General features: G+C 34.8%; 3 protein-coding genes across 4 annotated transcripts; 2 read left to right on the top strand and 1 right to left on the bottom strand.

Annotated features, from left to right (window-relative positions):
• Positions 1-296: 296 nt before the first annotated feature.
• LOC18011763 (RNA exonuclease 4) lies at positions 297-2,583 on the top strand. The gene is made up of 6 exons (XM_006395323.1): positions 297-337; positions 550-701; positions 782-912; positions 1,001-1,428; positions 1,583-1,663; positions 2,343-2,583. The coding sequence occupies exons 1-6, from the start codon at positions 297-299 to the stop codon at positions 2,581-2,583; spliced, it is 1,074 nt and encodes a 357-aa protein (XP_006395385.1).
• Positions 2,584-4,082: 1,499 nt separating this feature from the next.
• On the bottom strand, positions 4,083-6,325 carry LOC18011581 (bidirectional sugar transporter SWEET4). Its single transcript, XM_006395321.2, has 6 exons — positions 6,037-6,325; positions 5,894-5,930; positions 5,525-5,741; positions 4,735-4,896; positions 4,520-4,639; positions 4,083-4,438 (listed from the first exon to the last, which is right to left on the bottom strand). Exons 1-6 carry the CDS (start codon positions 6,077-6,079, stop codon positions 4,268-4,270), a joined length of 750 nt encoding a protein of 249 aa, XP_006395383.1. The 5' UTR covers positions 6,080-6,325; the 3' UTR covers positions 4,083-4,267.
• A 4,736-nt stretch (positions 6,326-11,061) lies between these two features.
• On the top strand, positions 11,062-18,098 carry LOC18011799 (DNA repair protein UVH3). 2 transcript variants are annotated; one of them, XM_024151074.1, is made up of 17 exons: positions 11,062-11,198; positions 11,301-11,551; positions 11,658-11,839; positions 11,908-11,965; positions 12,506-12,630; positions 12,712-12,829; positions 13,088-13,165; positions 13,252-13,305; positions 13,423-13,607; positions 13,687-15,292; positions 15,423-15,617; positions 15,933-16,018; positions 16,097-16,334; positions 16,431-16,567; positions 16,873-16,957; positions 17,053-17,505; positions 17,586-18,098. In XM_024151074.1, the coding sequence occupies exons 1-17, from the start codon at positions 11,111-11,113 to the stop codon at positions 18,096-18,098; spliced, it is 4,452 nt and encodes a 1,483-aa protein (XP_024006842.1). In that variant the 5' UTR covers positions 11,062-11,110. The 2 variants fall into 2 exon arrangements, with proteins under 2 accessions (XP_024006842.1, XP_024006843.1); XM_024151075.1 differs by lacking the exons at positions 11,062-11,198; positions 11,301-11,551; positions 11,658-11,839; positions 11,908-11,965; positions 12,506-12,630 and having other exon boundaries at positions 13,092-13,165.
• The last annotated feature ends 207 nt before the right edge of the window (positions 18,099-18,305 follow it).

Raw genomic sequence — 18,305 nt, 5'->3', positions numbered from 1 at the left:
ACCATGAGAAGCGACCCCACCGCATTAAGGCATCTATTTCGATGTGTATTTGTCTCATTTTGTAGTAATCTTCACAAAGCTCTAAATAGTCAAATATGAGAATGGTCTGATTTGCCTTTCCTATCCATTCATCTATAAATACCTTCTCACACCTTCTCAATTTTTCACACACTCAGCTTTGTTTTTCCCCCTTTTTAATATATTCCTCCATCTTCAAAACCAAATCAAACTCATCAAAACAGTTACGTTCTATCAACTCTTATAAGTTTCGCATTTTACGATACATACGACATAACATGGATTACAGATCATCAATGGAGTCGTCGGAAACCCTAAGGTAACTATTTTCATGACCTCTTAACATTAAAACAAACAAAAAAAAGACTAGTTTCATAATTTCATGACCTACATCTATTATATCATACCTAATTCTATCAAAAACAAAAGATTCATGGAGTGGTATGCAATATCATACCCAAATACTATCAACAATTGATGAAAGACTAAAAGTAAGTATTAAATAAATTGTATATATATGTACACGTGCAGGAACAAGTGTGCCGCTTGTTATAGGCAATTCAACAAAATGGAACATTTAGTGGAGCACATGAAGATCTCTTATCACTCCGGTCATGAGCCTACTTGTGGTGTTTGCAAGAAACATTGTCGCTCTTTTGAGTCCCTCCGGGAACATCTTATAGGTAAATGATAACCTCTAGTACTCTATACACTTTGCATATGTAGCATTTTCTTATATTTTTAAATGTTGTTTAATCTATAGGACCATTACCAAAACAAGAATGCAAGAACATTTTCAGCCTTCGTGGATGCAGATTCTGCATGACAATCCTTGAAAGCCCGAACGCTCGTAGGATTCATCAAGAGAGATGCCAATTCTTGAGCGCCAACTCTGTAAGCCTCTCTTCCCATCATATTTATATAATTGAACTAGTAAAAAAAAAACCTTTGAACTATATACATATGATTTTCTCTTTTTCAGGGATTGACGACTCGTATGGCGGCTTTAGGCCTAAGAGATAAGGCCATGATCGACTACACATCATCACGGTCTCCAAAAGTGGTTGCACTATCTTGCAAGATGGTAGGAGGAGGAAGCGACGGGTCGGTGGATCTATGCGCCAGGGTTTGCATAACGGATGAGAGCGACAACGTTGTGTTCCACACATATGTGAAACCGTTGATGCCTGTGACGAGCTATAGATACGAGACGACGGGGATACGTCCGGAAAATCTAAGGGACGCAATGCCGTTGAAACAGGCACAAAGAAAGATTCAAGAGTTTCTTTGTAATGGAGAACCCATGTGGAAGATTCGTCCAAGAGGTGGGAAAGCAAGGATTCTCGTGGGACATGGCCTCGATCACGATCTTGACCGCCTTCAACTTGAATATCCGTCTTCCATGATAAGGTGACATTTATAAATTTATATAAAAAACTAAAGATTAAGAAGACACATATAACAAGATTCCCTAGTGTTACCTGATTTGTTTGAATATATCCATGATTTTATGTGAGAATATTATATAATTAGGAATTTTAATATTATTTTTTGCTCTATATAGGGATACTGCGAAATACCCTCCGCTGATGAAAACAAGCAAGCTCAGCAATTCACTCAAGTACTTAACCCAAGCCTATCTCGGGTAATATATCCAGTTTTCTTTTTGTAATTGAATATTTTCTTTTGTGCACAAACTGAATCGAATACTGTATATCAATTTGGATAGTGAATATAGACGCATGCATACGTATATTGATACATATATGTATCTTATATTTTTCCATTATGTTTTAGGTGCTGTGGGTATATATTGATACTTTGTATGGGCTTAAAGTCATAAGGAAGAGATTCAAAACGTGAAATGATTCTTCACATTATTACAATATATTCATTTCTAATTTTCTACATCTACCCACACATATACCGATATACGTATACATGTACCATAATACATTATATGACTAGAAACTGTGACCCAGAGAAAATTTTTTTACATGGTTTAGAAATTATTATTTTACATGAAATGCTTACTTTTTTCTCCGAGTCGTATACGTCAACCTATTTATTTCATTTTCTTTTCTATCAATCGCAACTAGTTCAAATATTGTGTGTATACATAGTTTTCTGTATGTAAAATAGGATAAGTGTGTATGCCTCGTATCATATGTTCCATAAACTAATCTATGTTCGTGTATATAAAACGAATCTAAAACATTTGAGTTCAATCAAAACGCGCGAATGTCTAACGTTCAAGATTTTATTTTTTTGGTATGATAACGTTCAAGATTTTTAATGATGATTATTGATTAATGTGTTTATAGGTACGATGTTCATGTTGGAATACAAGACCCATACGAAGATTGTGTAGCGACGATGAGGCTTTACACAAGAATGAGATATCAAAAACACAGGATTGAAGCTTACCCTTTAGCTGCGGACGCGCAGAACCGTAGCAACCAGGTGGCTTGGAGGCAGAGCGAGGTCGAGAGGATGTCTCCTGTTGAAATGCTCTCCATCTCTCGCTCTGACTATTATTGCTGGTGCTTGGACTCCCTCGCTTAATTTCGAAAAAAATTGTATGAATATTTGGGTAATCACTCAAATTACTTCATAAACTTTTTTCGAGATTTTAAATTTAGTAGCATAACGTCGAATAAGCATTAGTTCTGGATCCTAGTAGTATCTAAATTTTATAGTGTGTATCGTGTGAGATGCATTAATTGTTGTTGTACTGGTAATATTGCATTGCTCTCAATTATATTAATTACTTGATAGCTTTTTATCCATAAAACCATCTCTACTTGTTTTGAAGTTTTTTCAGTACATGTAAAAAATTACGCAAACTATCTATTACAAATTTTGTTAACATGCAATACAAGATTGGGAACAATGTAAAAAACAAAAATCCTCGAAATATCAAAATATGCAAGAGCAAACTCGGTTTTTGGTTAAAAAAACTACAAATGAAAATCTATGTAATAAGAAACCATCATTTTGACATAAAATAAAATACGTTTGTGAGTTAAAAAAATACACAATAAAACATAGTTATATATAATATCAATTTATGATAAAAATAGCATTTGGAATCAGAAAAGGATATGTATTAAAATACAAAACTGTTAATAGTAATAACATGATTTATACATCTTTACATTTTACCAAAAAAAAAAAAATGATTTATACTACAACATTAAAACAATATTAGAGCAGATTAATAATACACACATTAGAAGGGAAACACGTATCTTTTTTAAATGACAGAATACAATACTCGACTATTCTATCTAATAGAGCGGGCCAGCCCAGTTTAAGACTTGGGACGTTAAAGAGCCTAATAAGAAGAGCTGGAGCTGCGAATCTCGATGTCACCCATGAGATTGCTTCAAAGGGTTTAGATTTCTCTGACATACAACACGTAATCAACTACGACATGAATGATGCAATGGAAGAAGCAGAGACCATTGCTAATGCAAGTGGTGTCAAGGGTTGTGCTTATTGTGGGGGTCTCGGACATCGTATTCGAGACTGTCAAACACTGGAGCACCAGAATAGTGTGGCCATATCTAATTCAAGAAGAGAGTATATTGGCTCTGGTGGATACAGAGGAGAGATATATAACCTTGTGTCAATTTTCTTACATAGTTTTACTTTTATCCAAGAATCTTATTTTAATCTGCCTGCCATCTTTTTCTTTGACCGTGAATATAACTTTGTGTATATATATACACTAGTATTTTAAGGATTCATAAGAGCATTTTCCCTCCATCATGCAATTTTTTAACTTCATTATACAAAGTTCCTAAAAATCAGTTTTTTTTTCTACTCAGTTTTTTTCTTTCTACCCACAACAAGAAGTCACATCCTAAGATTTATTTTGCAACATCAAAAATTAAGTATTGAATTATGTTGCTTTTCCGAATTTCCGAGAAATAATTAGTAGTACCATCAATTTTCCGCGGGAAGACAATGATTTTTGTTCTTTTCCATTTTTACTGTTAGAGAATAATTGATTTTGATTGTGCATATTAATTCATCAAACTTAAAATGTTCCTCAAAATTCTACATACACCTATTTATATGTGTAGCATATAATAGTTAATATCTTTCTTAGACGAAAAAGGAGTTTCAATTCCATACACGAAATATGATATCGTTACTTAACGTATAGTTAAGTCACCCGAAGGCTTGAAATAAAAAGGACTTAAAAAACTAACTGCATCTTTTATTAATCTAAAGTATATATTCAAGCCGAAACTCGTTTAGTTTGTCCATGGTTGCCACTGAGTTGTAACTGAGAGTTAATCTTAGAAAGACCTTCCTCATCTTCTTCAACATCTTTTGGTGTTGTCTTGTAATAACAAGCATAGAGTATAAGTTGTACTGCTCCTGATACGGTTCCCAGTCCATTTCCAATCTATGATTCAAAAAAAAAAAGTAAGTGAAACAAGTAAATTCATAGAAGATATAGTAATACTATATAATTAAATGAACTTACCAAAATGAAAAGATCGAATTTAATAAGGGCATAAATAACCCAAATGACACCGTTGAGAAAGTTGCCAAGTGAAAGAGAGAACGGCATGTACTTCACACTTTTGGTCTTGATTACCTTACTCTGTTTCATTCACATCAAAAATGTTGTACAATAAAATATAAGATATTAAATAATAAGAAGTTAGGGAAAAACAAAGGAAATTCAAAAAATAGTACCATGATGGTGAGAGGAGCAATATACATGATGCTAACAAAAACGACACAAATAATTCCTACAAAAGAGGATCTCTGGTTATGTGTGTGGAACAATAGCAATGTGCATGTGGCTACTATTCCTACAAACACCATCTCTCCTATCAGCCATAGCCCCACTTTCACCTGCACCATGAATCAATTTAATTAAAGAAATTCAGAATAAAATTGTATAAACCATTTTTTTTGCCTATCACCATCCTAAAACAGAATCAATCATAGTCGACTACTGCTTGTTACTTTAGTTTTTGAGCGTTCATTTTAAGCCAAAAGACAAGAATCGAATCGACTTGAGTTTAGTTTTGGTTAATCTCGGTTTGATTACCATTAAACCAAAGCTAAAATTTTGTTAATAGACAATCTAAATTTTGTTAATTGTTACACACACACACACACACACTGACACACACACACACACATATATATATATGGTACACAGAACTCGAATTCAAAAATTATATATGTACCGTACCACTCTCGTTTAAATTCTTGTAAAATTTTCCGGATGACATTATAATTAGACCAACATATTAAATAACATTTTTAAAAATAACAATAATATCTCAAACTTCAAATAAACATATATATTGCTGCCTTGTTATATATCTATAGGAGACAAAATATGATTCAAAGAATCCAGATGGAAAACCAAAACCAAACCCAAAAGTTTCTAGTTTATGGATTTTTTGGTTCATCATTTGGCGCAACGAATTATCGTAAATGAAGAGAGTCATAAGGATATATAATAATATACCTTGCGAGGGTTGGGAGAAAAGTAGAAGAAGATAGAGAGATAGAAGAGTTCAATGGCAAGACCAGTGGCATTAATTGTGATCACAAGTAGACTATCTGGATGCACCATTGGTAAGCCATAAAAGACCCATAGTGCGCAATTTAGCACAGTGGCTAAGTATGGGTCGGCTTTGTACTCCTCCACCCTCTTCATCTTGTATATCGTTATGAATGTTGGTCTGCATTAATTATATTTTCTTATAAACATTGATTAATTAATATAAAATTATGTTATATATGTGCCTGAGAGACCTAAGTTAGTTGACCAAAAAACAAGGTCAAAGCAAGAAAAAGAAAAGGTCAAAGCAAGATAGAGAGAGAGTATGATTACATGGGAGATAGGAACAAGAACAAGGAGATGACATTTCCTGCGACAATTGACATATAATTCATAAATATTAGGAAAAAGGTTAAAGATTATTCAAAAGTTCATGCACATAAAAATCCCATATTTATATGTATTTTTGCGCTAACCAAAAATGCCGGCAATGTTTCTCGCAACTGTCGCGCTAACCATTTCACTAGATAAAGCAAATTCCGTTCAAGAACAAGAAGCAAGAACAGAAGAGAGAGAGAGAGAGAAAGAGCGAGAGAGAGAGAGAGAGAAAGATGTAATTTGGTAAAGTCTGTATGGTTTTTGCTTATATTTATAGATACACGATGAGGTGGTATAAATACAGATACGCATATAAGTAAGTGTATATATGTATTGTGATGACGAAGCGAAACTCAAGAAGTTTAAGGAATTGAAATGAAAACGACCTTCATGAGTTTTTCTTTCCAGTTTGAGGAAACTATCATGACACTTATCTGATTACCTTGCAAAACTTTCTCGTTGGCTTATTGTTTTTGGAGCCATGATCATAACTATGCCTACCCTTTAGAGTATACGTGTATATATATACATCACATGCATGTGCACTGCAATGTAAGTTAATTGTAATAATCTGTTTCACGGCCATAAATAATTTACAAAACAAGAATATTCAAAGTGATCCACGTGAGTGTAAGCTGACAGAAAATCAAATCACGCAACATTTATTTCCTTCTCCTTTTCGAACGATGAATTCATGATTTTCTTTTTGAACGACTTCTAAATTTGCGTTGTCATGTTAAATTATATATATATATATATATATCAATATCATATATATGATTGAAAAGGTAACTTTTTTCAATCGTCATGGATTTCATATGAATATATTCCTCTGCATTTCTCCTTTTATTAGACATCTAGTTTTAATTTTGGCTTTTTGCTAAAAAAATTTTTTATTATATTTTATTATAAGTAATTAATCCTTTACACAAAATTCATTATTAATTCAATTAATTAGTTTTTTCTACGATTTTTGCAGAATGTATAAAAATTTAAAAACTTAGGAAGTTGGATAATTGATCCATTTATAGTTTGTACAACATAACCGTATTAATTTTTCGATTTTTTGCGACGGCGAACTGATTCTGTTATAACAAAAAGACATAATATTCGCTTTATTGAAAAAACAGTTTCAATGATAAATAACATTCCGAAGCAAAAGGGAAATTCCTTTAACAGGTGTTATGAGAAGGTACACAAAGCAATGATTTTTGTAAGAAAAAATAATAATATAAAAATAAAGTAAGCATGCGACTATATGTCGACTTCGAATGTTGGATTCCAATTTAACCATTCTTTTTATGCTCAAGATTTTTTTTTTTATTCTTTTTGAAATATATGGATGATAAAAATCGCGACATATATGTTTTAAATTTGAATATATAAACATAAATTTGTTAGTGATGGATAAGGTATACCAACAATTAGATCAATGTTTACTTAGACACAATTGGTCATCTAAACATAAAACATGATTGCTATAAGAAAATTATTTTAAAATACTAATTTACTCACCTATTCCTTTATTATAAACAGAAATTATCAAAATAACTACAAAACCCATCATGGTGATTAGTAGTAATTGAAAAGTTTACCAGAGATCAAGATTCTAATTATTGCTGCCCATTGTAGATAATTTAGATGACAATAGAAAGTTTAGCTCTTCCACATACATTTTGGTAATTAATGTGTGTTTCAATCCATAATTTCCTTGACTAAAGAAAACTTTTTTTATTTCATTTTGTTATTCTAGGAATGGTTTAACAAAAATTAATATGTACAGTATATTATAACCATCAACATGATTCAACCATGCGATTTTTTTTTTTCGGCATTATGCGATCATTTATTATTTTAAATAATCATTTGTATATTTTTCTGGAAATACTTACGAATATCCGCAAGTCAACAAGACACAAGTGATCGATTTTCTTAAAACACTGGTAGGATGTTCTTCTAAAGACACTTCCGTGATTAAATCAATAATTTTAGACACGATTCGGAAGAGTGTTTGGAGGTTAAATTCTATGCAAGATAAGATATGATCCTAACTTATAATGTGAACTTTAGTGAGGTTTTTTAGAGTAGAAATATCGAACGAGCTAGGTTTCCTTCGATGAGTGGGACTACTGTTTAGTTCTAGAATTGGAACCTCTATTAAAGAGAATGTAATAAGCTTAAGATTTTTTGGGACTTCCAGACAAAAGAAAATGTGAGAATCGGAATCTCTATTTCTCCAAGTTCGCTCTAGCTCGGTTTAGGTTTTTTGCAACTATTCACGTTTATAAACGCTCTTTGGCTAACCCAGAGCGAGCTTGGAGAAATAAACTCATGCATGAGATTACAAACCGAATCTCGACTTGAGATTAGCCATCTCAGTGCCGGCTCAACGAGGCCTAGGGGCTAGGAGTACGACCTCTCTGGAGTCTACTAACTTTTCTAATCATTTGCGTCAAATATTAATTTTATTTCTGGTGTACATGATTATAGCTTCGTACGTCCTACCTATGTCAATGGGACTATCACGTGTCGTAATTTCATTTACTTTCTCCAATAGATTTTTATTTTTATGCCGAACCCGGTATATCTTTTTATCCTCAATAGAGAAAAATGATACCGCTATTAGAATGTTTGATTATTTATCAAAGGTAATGCATTTTTATTTTTTAACCCTACGTTAATTGTCTTATAGTATACAAATATATTCTAGGCGTTAGAATCTTGATGGATAAAGCTTTCTTCTCTTTGGTAATTACTTGACAAAATGTCACACATTTAATGGCTAGCCCAAGGGCTCCAACCACTTTAAAAAATGGTTGATATTTTTTTTTTCTAAATACAGCATTCTGAAAATATATAACCATAAGTTAATACGATGAAGTTCGTAATAAAGTAAAAATTCAATAATACTAGTGTTACTAATCAATCATAAATTAAATACGGAATTGCCTGTGTTGGTTTTTTTTCTCACTATTGATGATGTATTAGACATGAAAAATTTGAGACAACAAACTTGATACCTAAACTAATTTATACTGTCAAAAACACAAAATGTGGTCGGCCTAAATTTCCTAGCAGATGTGTTTGCTAAGTGATAATAGTCGAATTTTTTTCTTATATAGCTAAAACACTTCTCTTTAAATTAGATATGGTATATATAAATTATACATTTGAAAAAGATTACTTTCATTTATACGTTTATACACTATACACATCTCTTTCAATTTGAAACGTTTTCTTTCTTTCTCAATTAACAATTTAATACGTTTTACATTGTCACGAAGGCGTCGAAGGACATAGATGTTTCTCAACTTAAACATATAGGATGGTAGGATGGTTTGGATATATTATTATATTGATATCTAGTATGACTTTTTGCTAACCTGTCTCAGAGACTAAACTGTAATCAAAATAGGGTTTCATTTCACGTACACTGGCTACAATGAATAGTTATGTCTTAAAACGCTAACATTTCTATTTATTTTTTTGGACGGAAAGCTACTATACTGACATAAATAGATAAATAAAATAAGAGAACTATTAAACCTACATTTGATTGATTATGAATATGATCTGCATACATACGACATTACTACGATTTGTCTTTCAAATCTAATTCATTGAAATCAAATACTATTCAGTTGGCTAAACTGATGAGGACATATGCTGTTTAAATATAGAAGAACCAAACAGAGGAGACTGACACTGAAAGAAACAAAACAGAAAGCGCAAAAAAAATTATTGTCAGGATATTGAAATGACCAAGATACCACAAAATGTCACTCTAGCCGCTCATCATTTCCACGGTCACACACATCAATCTTTTTTTTTGGTTGGACAAAATCGGTCACACACATCAAATTTGTTACCCTCTTAATTTCTTTTGTTATAAGATGAAATAATTCAAACTTTATGTCTCTATTTGTAAGGGATGTACCGCAAAGCTTTTGCCTTATTTAGACTATTTTTATATGGACGGTTTGGAATTGTTCCTTGTTAGGATTCAATTCCATCGTGTTTGGTACACAACTTTTAAAGTAGTAAATTTATTGACCCAAAACAATATAGTAGAAATATTACAGTTAACAACCGATTATTAATTGCTTTGATCTTTTCATATCACTATTTGAAACATTCACCTGGACCACTTGGTTCCATTCGATTGATTTTACATGTGGCAAAATGAGTTCGGTTTTTTTAATATTTCTTTTTGTTGATAGCATATACATGTATTTTATTTCATCGGGTTTGAATATATATGGTAGGTATTGACAAAGAAAAAAAGAGTTGTATGTTGGATGTAATATATATTTTTAATAATTAATATGAGTTTTTCTAATTAATGCTTTTCTAAAAATGAAGAAAATTTAAAATTTGCGGTTAAAACTATAAAATTGTAGACAAAATAAAAAGATAGTTTGCATAATTTAAAAATTCAAAAATTTAAGAAATACTTTTATCTCAAAATATTCAGAAATTTAAATGAGTGACATAATAAATTATCTATTTTAAATTTAATATAATTAAAAATAAAATATAAGATTTAAACGAATAGAAGCATCTATTTACCTTTATGCTCTGCTAAACTTTGGCTTTTTCTCTTTTGCTTTTTCTTGTTCTTGCTTTTCTTTGTTGGTCGGCCATTCTTCATTGTTTTTGCCTTCGTGTTGGTCGGATCATTAGAGACCCGGTTACACGATTTAAAAACCCACCCGCTAAACATCACACGTTGCCTAGCCCGTTTTCGTTTGAGTCGAAAGGTTTAAGTTTAAAATTGGATTAGAGATTCAAGCAAACTCAATTGGTGTTGGCAGTACTTTGATCAGAACGAAAACGCACTGAGCACATTGGTTCATTTGAGACCTTCAATCTCTTAAATCTTCTATTTACAAAACCTTAAATATCTATTTTGTTAAAAAAAAAAAATTAAATATCTATTTTGTTGACTACAGATTTTGACGCATTGTATGGGCCAATACTGAGCCGGTCCAGTTATCTCATAAAGCGGGCCTGGACCATTTGTATGTGTAACCGTTGGGTCAAAATATTACGCCTCTAAACGACGTCGTATAACTTTAGATCGGCCGTCTACTGTATAAAGTGCTCTTGGCGGCAGCGATAACCGGCAAAGTCGTTGCTCAGGCGGCGAAGAAATTAAGAAACTGACAAAATATGGGAGTGCAAGGGCTTTGGGAGCTGCTCGCTCCCGTTGGTCGCCGCGTCTCTGTTGAAACCCTAGCCGGTAAACGATTGGCCATCGGTACGATTTCCGGCGATCACTTGGACATTTCCAGTGTCCTTAATTTCTAATTTTTAGTTTGTCACTTTACGAATCAATGATGTTGCTTCTCGTCGATTTCAGATGCGAGTATATGGATGGTACAGTTTATAAAGGCGATGCGGGACGAGAAGGGAGATATGGTGCAGAACGCTCACTTGATCGGCTTTTTCCGGAGGATTTGCAAGCTTCTGTTCCTGAAGACTAAACCGGTGTTCGTTTTTGACGGAGGCACTCCAGCATTGAAACGCCGAACTGTGATTGCTCGTCGTCGTCAGCGAGAGAACGCTCAGACGAAAATCCGGAAAACCGCTGAGAAATTGCTGCTTAATCGGGTCCGTGTCTGTTCTTAGTAATTAATAGTTTTAAATAAGAAGTTTAACGAGATTTATCTAGTTTTGAGTAAATTGCTTTGCTCGGTTTTGGGATTGATTGTTATAGCTCAAGGATATGAGGCTTAAGGAACAAGCGAAAGATCTTAAGAACCAAAGACTGCAGCAGAATATTAGTGCCGGAGAGAAGAAACGTGTATCTTTCGAATCTGTGCAAGAACCTTTGCGAGACTCTGCAAAGAAAGACGATGTGGGGAGCAGTTGTTTTCAGGAGGAAAAGCTAGATGACATGTAAGCTAACAATTATATATATTTCATTGAAATTGGTAGAATTGCTTTAACGACTTCAGTTGATGTAGATCTCCAGCATCTATGGTTGGAGAAAATGGTGTTGATAGTGTCATCAAAGGGAACACGGTAAGTGAATACTAAACATGGAATGGTGTTTTGTATTTACTTTTTAGCTCATTAGTTAAGACTGTGTTGTTGTTAGGATTTGTTGGTACTAGCCACTAGGATTCTCATTTCTCTACACGGACCAACTCAAACTAATTTGAAGTTAGATTGTGCTTGTCAGAGAATGGCGGAGTCCAGCTAATATTCATTTTGTTCCTTTTTATGACTTCAATCATGCTTCTTGCGGTAATTAATAGTTATAAGCTGGGAAATTTGTTTACGCTGTGTTGTGATGTTTTTCCAGTTTATGTTATTTCTTTTGCTTTCACATGTACTTTGTCTAGCATCTTTCGTAGTTATAACTATAGAATCTTGAGAATAGTTGACGCGACTTAACACTTAGTAGCAGACGTGGTGTAAATTTATCAATTTAGCAGACATGGTATTTCTATGTTCAATCCTTAATCTATCAATTCTTTCATCGTCCGTCTTTGTTCAATAATTTGCATGTCATTTGGTTACTGAGATTTATGAAATGCCTATTTTGTGGGTGACTCACAGAGGTATGATCCCAAGGGAAAGGGAGTTTTGTTGGATGGGGATGGCCAAGATAACAAAATGAAGAGTAATCTTGAACAAGATTCCCCAGCACGGACGAAGGAGTATCAGGAAAAGTTAGATGAGATGTAAGCAGTAATTGAGATATTGGTTGAAGATTTTTAGTTGCATGTAGTTATTTCATGTTTTCCTGTGTTGGTTTAATATAGATTGGCGGCATCCCTTGCAGCAGAAGAAGATGGAAATTTTACTAACAAAGCATCGTCTTCAGCTGCAGAAATCCCAACTGAGGAAGAGGGCAGTGAAGAAGATGAGCAAATTCTTTTGGTAATGTGTGATCTATGTACTACTACATCTTTCTCTTGTTTTAGTTACTGATGCTTAAGTTAAAGATCACTATTATTCAGGAGATAAACTTGGGTAAGTTATAGAAATTTTTTAATTTGAAGATTTTTAGTTAAGTTGGTGAATCTTCATTTCTTTAATGAACAATCATGACAGAATTGTGTATATATATATTTTTAAAGGAGTTATCTGATACTTTACCGTCTTCATCTGCTAATAATATTTTGCGTACATTTCTAGCCAGCAATGGATGGGAATGTCGACCCAGCTGTTTTGGCGTCTCTTCCTCCATCCATGCAACTTGATCTCCTTGTTCAGGTAACTAACTATATTGACAGCATATCTTCGCAGCATGTTGAATTTCATGAACGTTATAGTTTATTTGATTATTGACTTCCTTGTAGATGAGAGAAAAATTGATGGCAGAAAACCGGCAAAAGTACCAAAAGGTCAAGAAGGTGAGTCACATAAATCACTGACCCATTCCTGCTCCATTATGTATTTGAATCTTTATATATGAAAGAGATACGGAACACTGACTATGGAAGTTATTACTTTCTTTTATGACCGTATAGGCCCCTGGAAAATTTTCTGAACTGCAAATAGAAGCATATCTTAAAACTGTAGCTTTCCGTCGAGAAATAAACGAAGTTCAGAGAACTGCTGGTGGAAGGGCTGTCGGTGGGGTTCAAACTTCTAGGATAGCTTCTGAAGCGAATAGAGAGTTTATCTTCTCATCTTCCTTTTCTGGTGATAAAGAGTGAGTTGCAGTTTGAAGTCTACTGAAGAAATAGGTTCTGTCGTTTGAGAATATGACTGATATTTTTAATGTGTTCTAGATTACTTGCGTCTTCCAGAGAAGGAAGAAACGATGAAATTCAGAAAAATACGCCACAACAGTCTTTGCCAGTCCCTGTTAAGCATGTTTCTTCGCTGAATAAATCAGATGCTACTACTGAGTTGGACAAAGATGAACCCACAAATCCTGATGAAAATATTGAAGTATATATCGATGAAAGGGGGCGTTTAAGAATAAGGAATAGACACATGGGGATCCAAATGACTCGTGATATCCAGAGGAATTTACATTTGATGAAAGAAAAGGAGAGAACAGATTTTGGTTCTAACAATGATGAAACATTCAGCGCCTGGGAAAGTTTTCCTTCTGAGGACCAGTTTCTTGAAAATTTACCTAATAAGAACGGTGATGATGTGAATTTGGATGACCAGAATGATGATTCCATGCTGTTAAATCCATCTGCAATAGAGATATCATTTGAACATGATGGTGGTGGGAAAGATCTCAGTGATGACGATGATATGTTTCTTCAGTTGGCAGCGGGAGGACCAGTGACGCTTAGTTCTAAAGAAAATGATCCTAAAGAAGATTCTTTGTCTTGGGCTTCTGACAGTGATTGGGAAGAAATGCCTGCTGAACAGAGTAATGTTGCCTCTAAGATCGAAGTGAATTCAAGCAGTCAGCATATCCCCGAGGATATTAGTACCGAGGAGGATGCAGCAAGGGAAGGAAGTACTTGTAAAAATGCCAGTAACTCCATGGAGAATGATACAGTAACAAAGCTCTCCAAAGGCTATCTGGAAGAAGAAGCTGATCTGCAGGAGGCTATCGAGAAAAGTCTTCTTGACTTACATGATAAAGAATCCGGGGATATCCTTCTTGAAGAAAATCAAACGGTAGGGGTAAACCTAGTTGTTGACAAGCCAACTCAAGATAGTCTGTGTTCTAGTGAAACCGTTGGTAAAGCTGGGGAAGAGGGAAGTCTGGACGGAATAACAATCTTAAAAACTAGTGGTTCTATACATGAGCAGTCCAACACTTCTGTAACGGACAATATAGATAATCAGAGAGGGACAACCAAACAATTTGGTACACACCCTTCTTTCAGCTCTGATAAAATTAGACGTGATGGGAGCAACGAAATGCCACTGGTAAAGTCAGTTATCATACCTGAGAAAGCATTTACTAGTGCTAGTGAGAGCAGCATGCCGTCCACCATGGCTAAACAGCATAATGAAGACGGTTTTGTAAGTTTTGGTGGGGAATCTGTGAACGTGTCTGCGATACCTATAGCTGATGCGGAGAGAACTGGTTTTTTGGGTGAAACATCTATTCGCGGTAGTGTGGAAAAAGGTAATGCTGATGATGACTTAATCATTATGGATAATAAGAGAGATTATAGTAGAGATAAACCCCAGAGCCCTGTTTCTGAATCAAGGCAAGAAACTAAGTCTAACGACCCCGCTTTCAATATTGAGAGTTCAACGGATTTAGAAGAGAAAGGCATACCTGTTGAATTTTCAGAAGCAAATTTAGAGGAGGAAATGCGTGTTCTCGACCAAGAATATGTAAGTTTAGGTGGTGAACAGAGGAAACTTGAGCGGAATGCTGAATCTGTCAGCAGTGAGATGTTTGCAGAATGCCAGGTTTGCCTAATGTCGTTTAATACATACAAGAGTCATTTTCTTCTCTATACGATCGTCTTGCAAACTAGTTTTTGTTTTGTTTGATATGACAACAAACTTATAATGTTTTGTTGATTTTGGATTTCCTTAGGAGCTACTCCAAATGTTTGGCTTACCATACATCATAGCTCCCATGGAGGCAGAGGCACAGTGTGCATTTATGGAACAATCAGACCTTGTTGATGGCATTGTCACTGACGATTCGGATGTGTTCTTGTTTGGAGCTAGGAGTGTGTACAAAAATATATTTGATGATCGCAAATATGTGGAGACATACTTTATGAAGGTGTCCATAGCCGTCCTCGAACTCTGTTTTCTTACTTTGGATTTAAATAATTTGTTTGCTGCGATGAGTTTATTTTCTTCTTCAATTTCTAATCAGCTCCCATATTGTCTCTGGCTCTTTTGTTATAACTTCTTAGCACTTCTGTTCTTTCCTCTGGATTGTATAGTAGGTTGATACATGTGCCTTTATTGGCAATAGGTTGCTATGTCGCGTCGGTAGTTGTTTTTATCGATCTATTCCAGTTACATCTCTAATCCTTTGTGTTCACTTTTCAAAGTTTTAGTGATTACACCTCTAAACTCTTCTGATTTTCAGGACATTGAGAAGGAGCTTGGCTTGAGCAGAGATAAAATAATCCGCATGGCAATGCTGCTAGGAAGTGATTACACAGAAGGAATCAGGTTTGCAGAGTTTTTAAATGAACAGGGTCAAAGTCCCATTCTTTATGTACTTGATATCGTAATCGTTTTGACATGCAGTGGAATTGGTATTGTCAACGCTATTGAAGTGGTGACTGCGTTTCCCGAGGAGGATGGGCTTCAGAAATTTCGTGAATGGGTTGAATCACCTGACCCAACCATTTTAGGAAGGACTGATGCAAAAACAGGTTCGAACGTAAAGAAGCGTGGATCTGACGCTGTGGATAATAAAGGGAGCAGCTCAGGTGTCTCGGCTGATGACTCAGAAGAAATAAAGAAAATCTTCATGGATAAGCATGTACTGCTATTTTTCCTAAACGTATTTGATATGGTTCAACTTATCAGAGATTGACTTAAACTTTCTACTAATTTGATTTACCATATAAAATTACAGAGAAAGGTCAGCAAGAACTGGCATATTCCATCTACTTTCCCTAGTGAAGCTGTTGCTTCAGCCTACTTAAATCCACAAGTGGATCGGTCAACCGAGCTTTTCTCATGGGGCAAGCCTGATCTTTCAGTTCTTAGAAAGTAAGTGGTCTTTTAACTAGACAATTCACCAAGATTAGATATGTACAGTACCAGGTTTGCAAACTAAGAGGACTTAAAATCTAATTCCATTTACCTTTTAGCTTCCTTCAAAAAATGTGGCATAGCTTGACATTTTTGTGAAACCACCTAGGCCATGATAAGGGTTTCAATGAATCTGAAATAGAAACACGGAGAAAGTTGCATGATTTTGCCCACGGAAATGGTTTCTGCATAAAACTACTTGCACTTTATGAAACATTGTCCTGAGTTCTGATTGTGTAGTATCGTTTTTTGTTTTGGTGAAGGCTATGCTGGGAAAAGTTTGGTTGGAATAGTAAGAAGACAGATGATCTGCTACTACCTGTCTTGAAGGAGTATGAAAAACGCGAGGTCTTCATCTACATTTAATCTTTTATTTTACGTATGGATATGATTAATGTGTATATATATATGACTTCGTTTCCTTTTCCTCTGTTTCCATGAAGACGCAACTTCGGATGGAAGCTTTCTATTCCTTCAGTGAAAGATTTGCAAAGATCCGTAGTAAAAGAATTAAAAAGGCTGTCAAAGGAATTGGCGGAGGTTTATCATCAGAAGTGATTGATAATACTCTACAGGAAGGTCCAAGAAATGAAAATGAGAAAAGACCTGCTCCTCATGATACTGAATATAACACTTCAGAGAAAGATTCAAACATAGTCGATGAGAAGGAGAAAAACAAAAGGAGTCGCTTAGAAAAACCATCTAGTAGTAGTGGCAGAGGTAGAGCCCAGAAAAGAGGACGTGGAAGAGGAAGAGGAAGAGGAAGAGGAAGGGGCCGAAGAAACATCCTCCCTGAGCTTTCAGACGGCAGTTCTGATGATGATGATGATGATAAGGTAGTTGATTTGCAGGCTCCTCATGATGCAGAACCGGGCAGTTCTCAAAAAGTGCGAAGGGTAAGCCTTTTATATAGCTTTCATATTGTGGATTTTGATTGATAGTGTGGTGGGTTCACTTTGTTATCTGTTATTTCCAGTCAACACGATCTCGGAATCCTGTGAAGTACGATGCGAAAGAAGATGATGAATTGGACGAGTCAAGAAGCAATGGAGAATCCCCTAGCGAGAAATTGGAAGATGATGAATTCCTCAAAGACGAAGGCAGGGTAGGAAACGTCTCTGCGGAAAGAACAGAGAATGAAACAACAACGATCAACGATTGTCCTTCTGAAGATTATATCCAAATGGGAGGTGGGTTCTGTGCAGATGAAGCTGAGGTTGGAGATGCTCATTTGGAAGATAATGCTACAGATGATTACAGAGTGATCGGTGGCGGATTCTGTGTTGATGAAGATGAAACATGTGAGGAAGATGATGCAATGGATGCGGAGCTGCTAAAGACGGAGAATGAAGAACACAAAAACAAAGGTAAACGTGGAAAAGATGACGATGCATCGTTGGAAGAGAATGTTGAGATTGAAATTGGGAATTCTTCAGCTGGAGGATTAAGTGCTATGCCTTTCTTGAAGAGAAAAAAGAGGAAGAGCTAAGCAAAAACTAACATTTATATTGTAGGGAGTAAAATTGTATGATTTGAGATGTTTTAATCTTCTTTTTTTCTTGTTACTGATTTGACACAATTAACAAATGATTATGATGTGAATAGAATCTTGAAGGTATAACTTTTGTAAAGGCAGATAGTATTAAAGCTGAATTGGTTTTGTGGAAAACAATAAAAGGGAAACGGCAGAAAGAAT

This window comes from Eutrema salsugineum, unplaced genomic scaffold (assembly GCF_000478725.1).
Source record: "Eutrema salsugineum unplaced genomic scaffold, Eutsalg1_0 scaffold_6, whole genome shotgun sequence".
NCBI classification, from domain to species: Eukaryota; Viridiplantae; Streptophyta; class Magnoliopsida; order Brassicales; family Brassicaceae; genus Eutrema; species Eutrema salsugineum.
The sequence above is the reverse complement of the archived record's forward strand: the minus strand, read 5'-3'. Positions and strand labels throughout refer to the sequence as shown.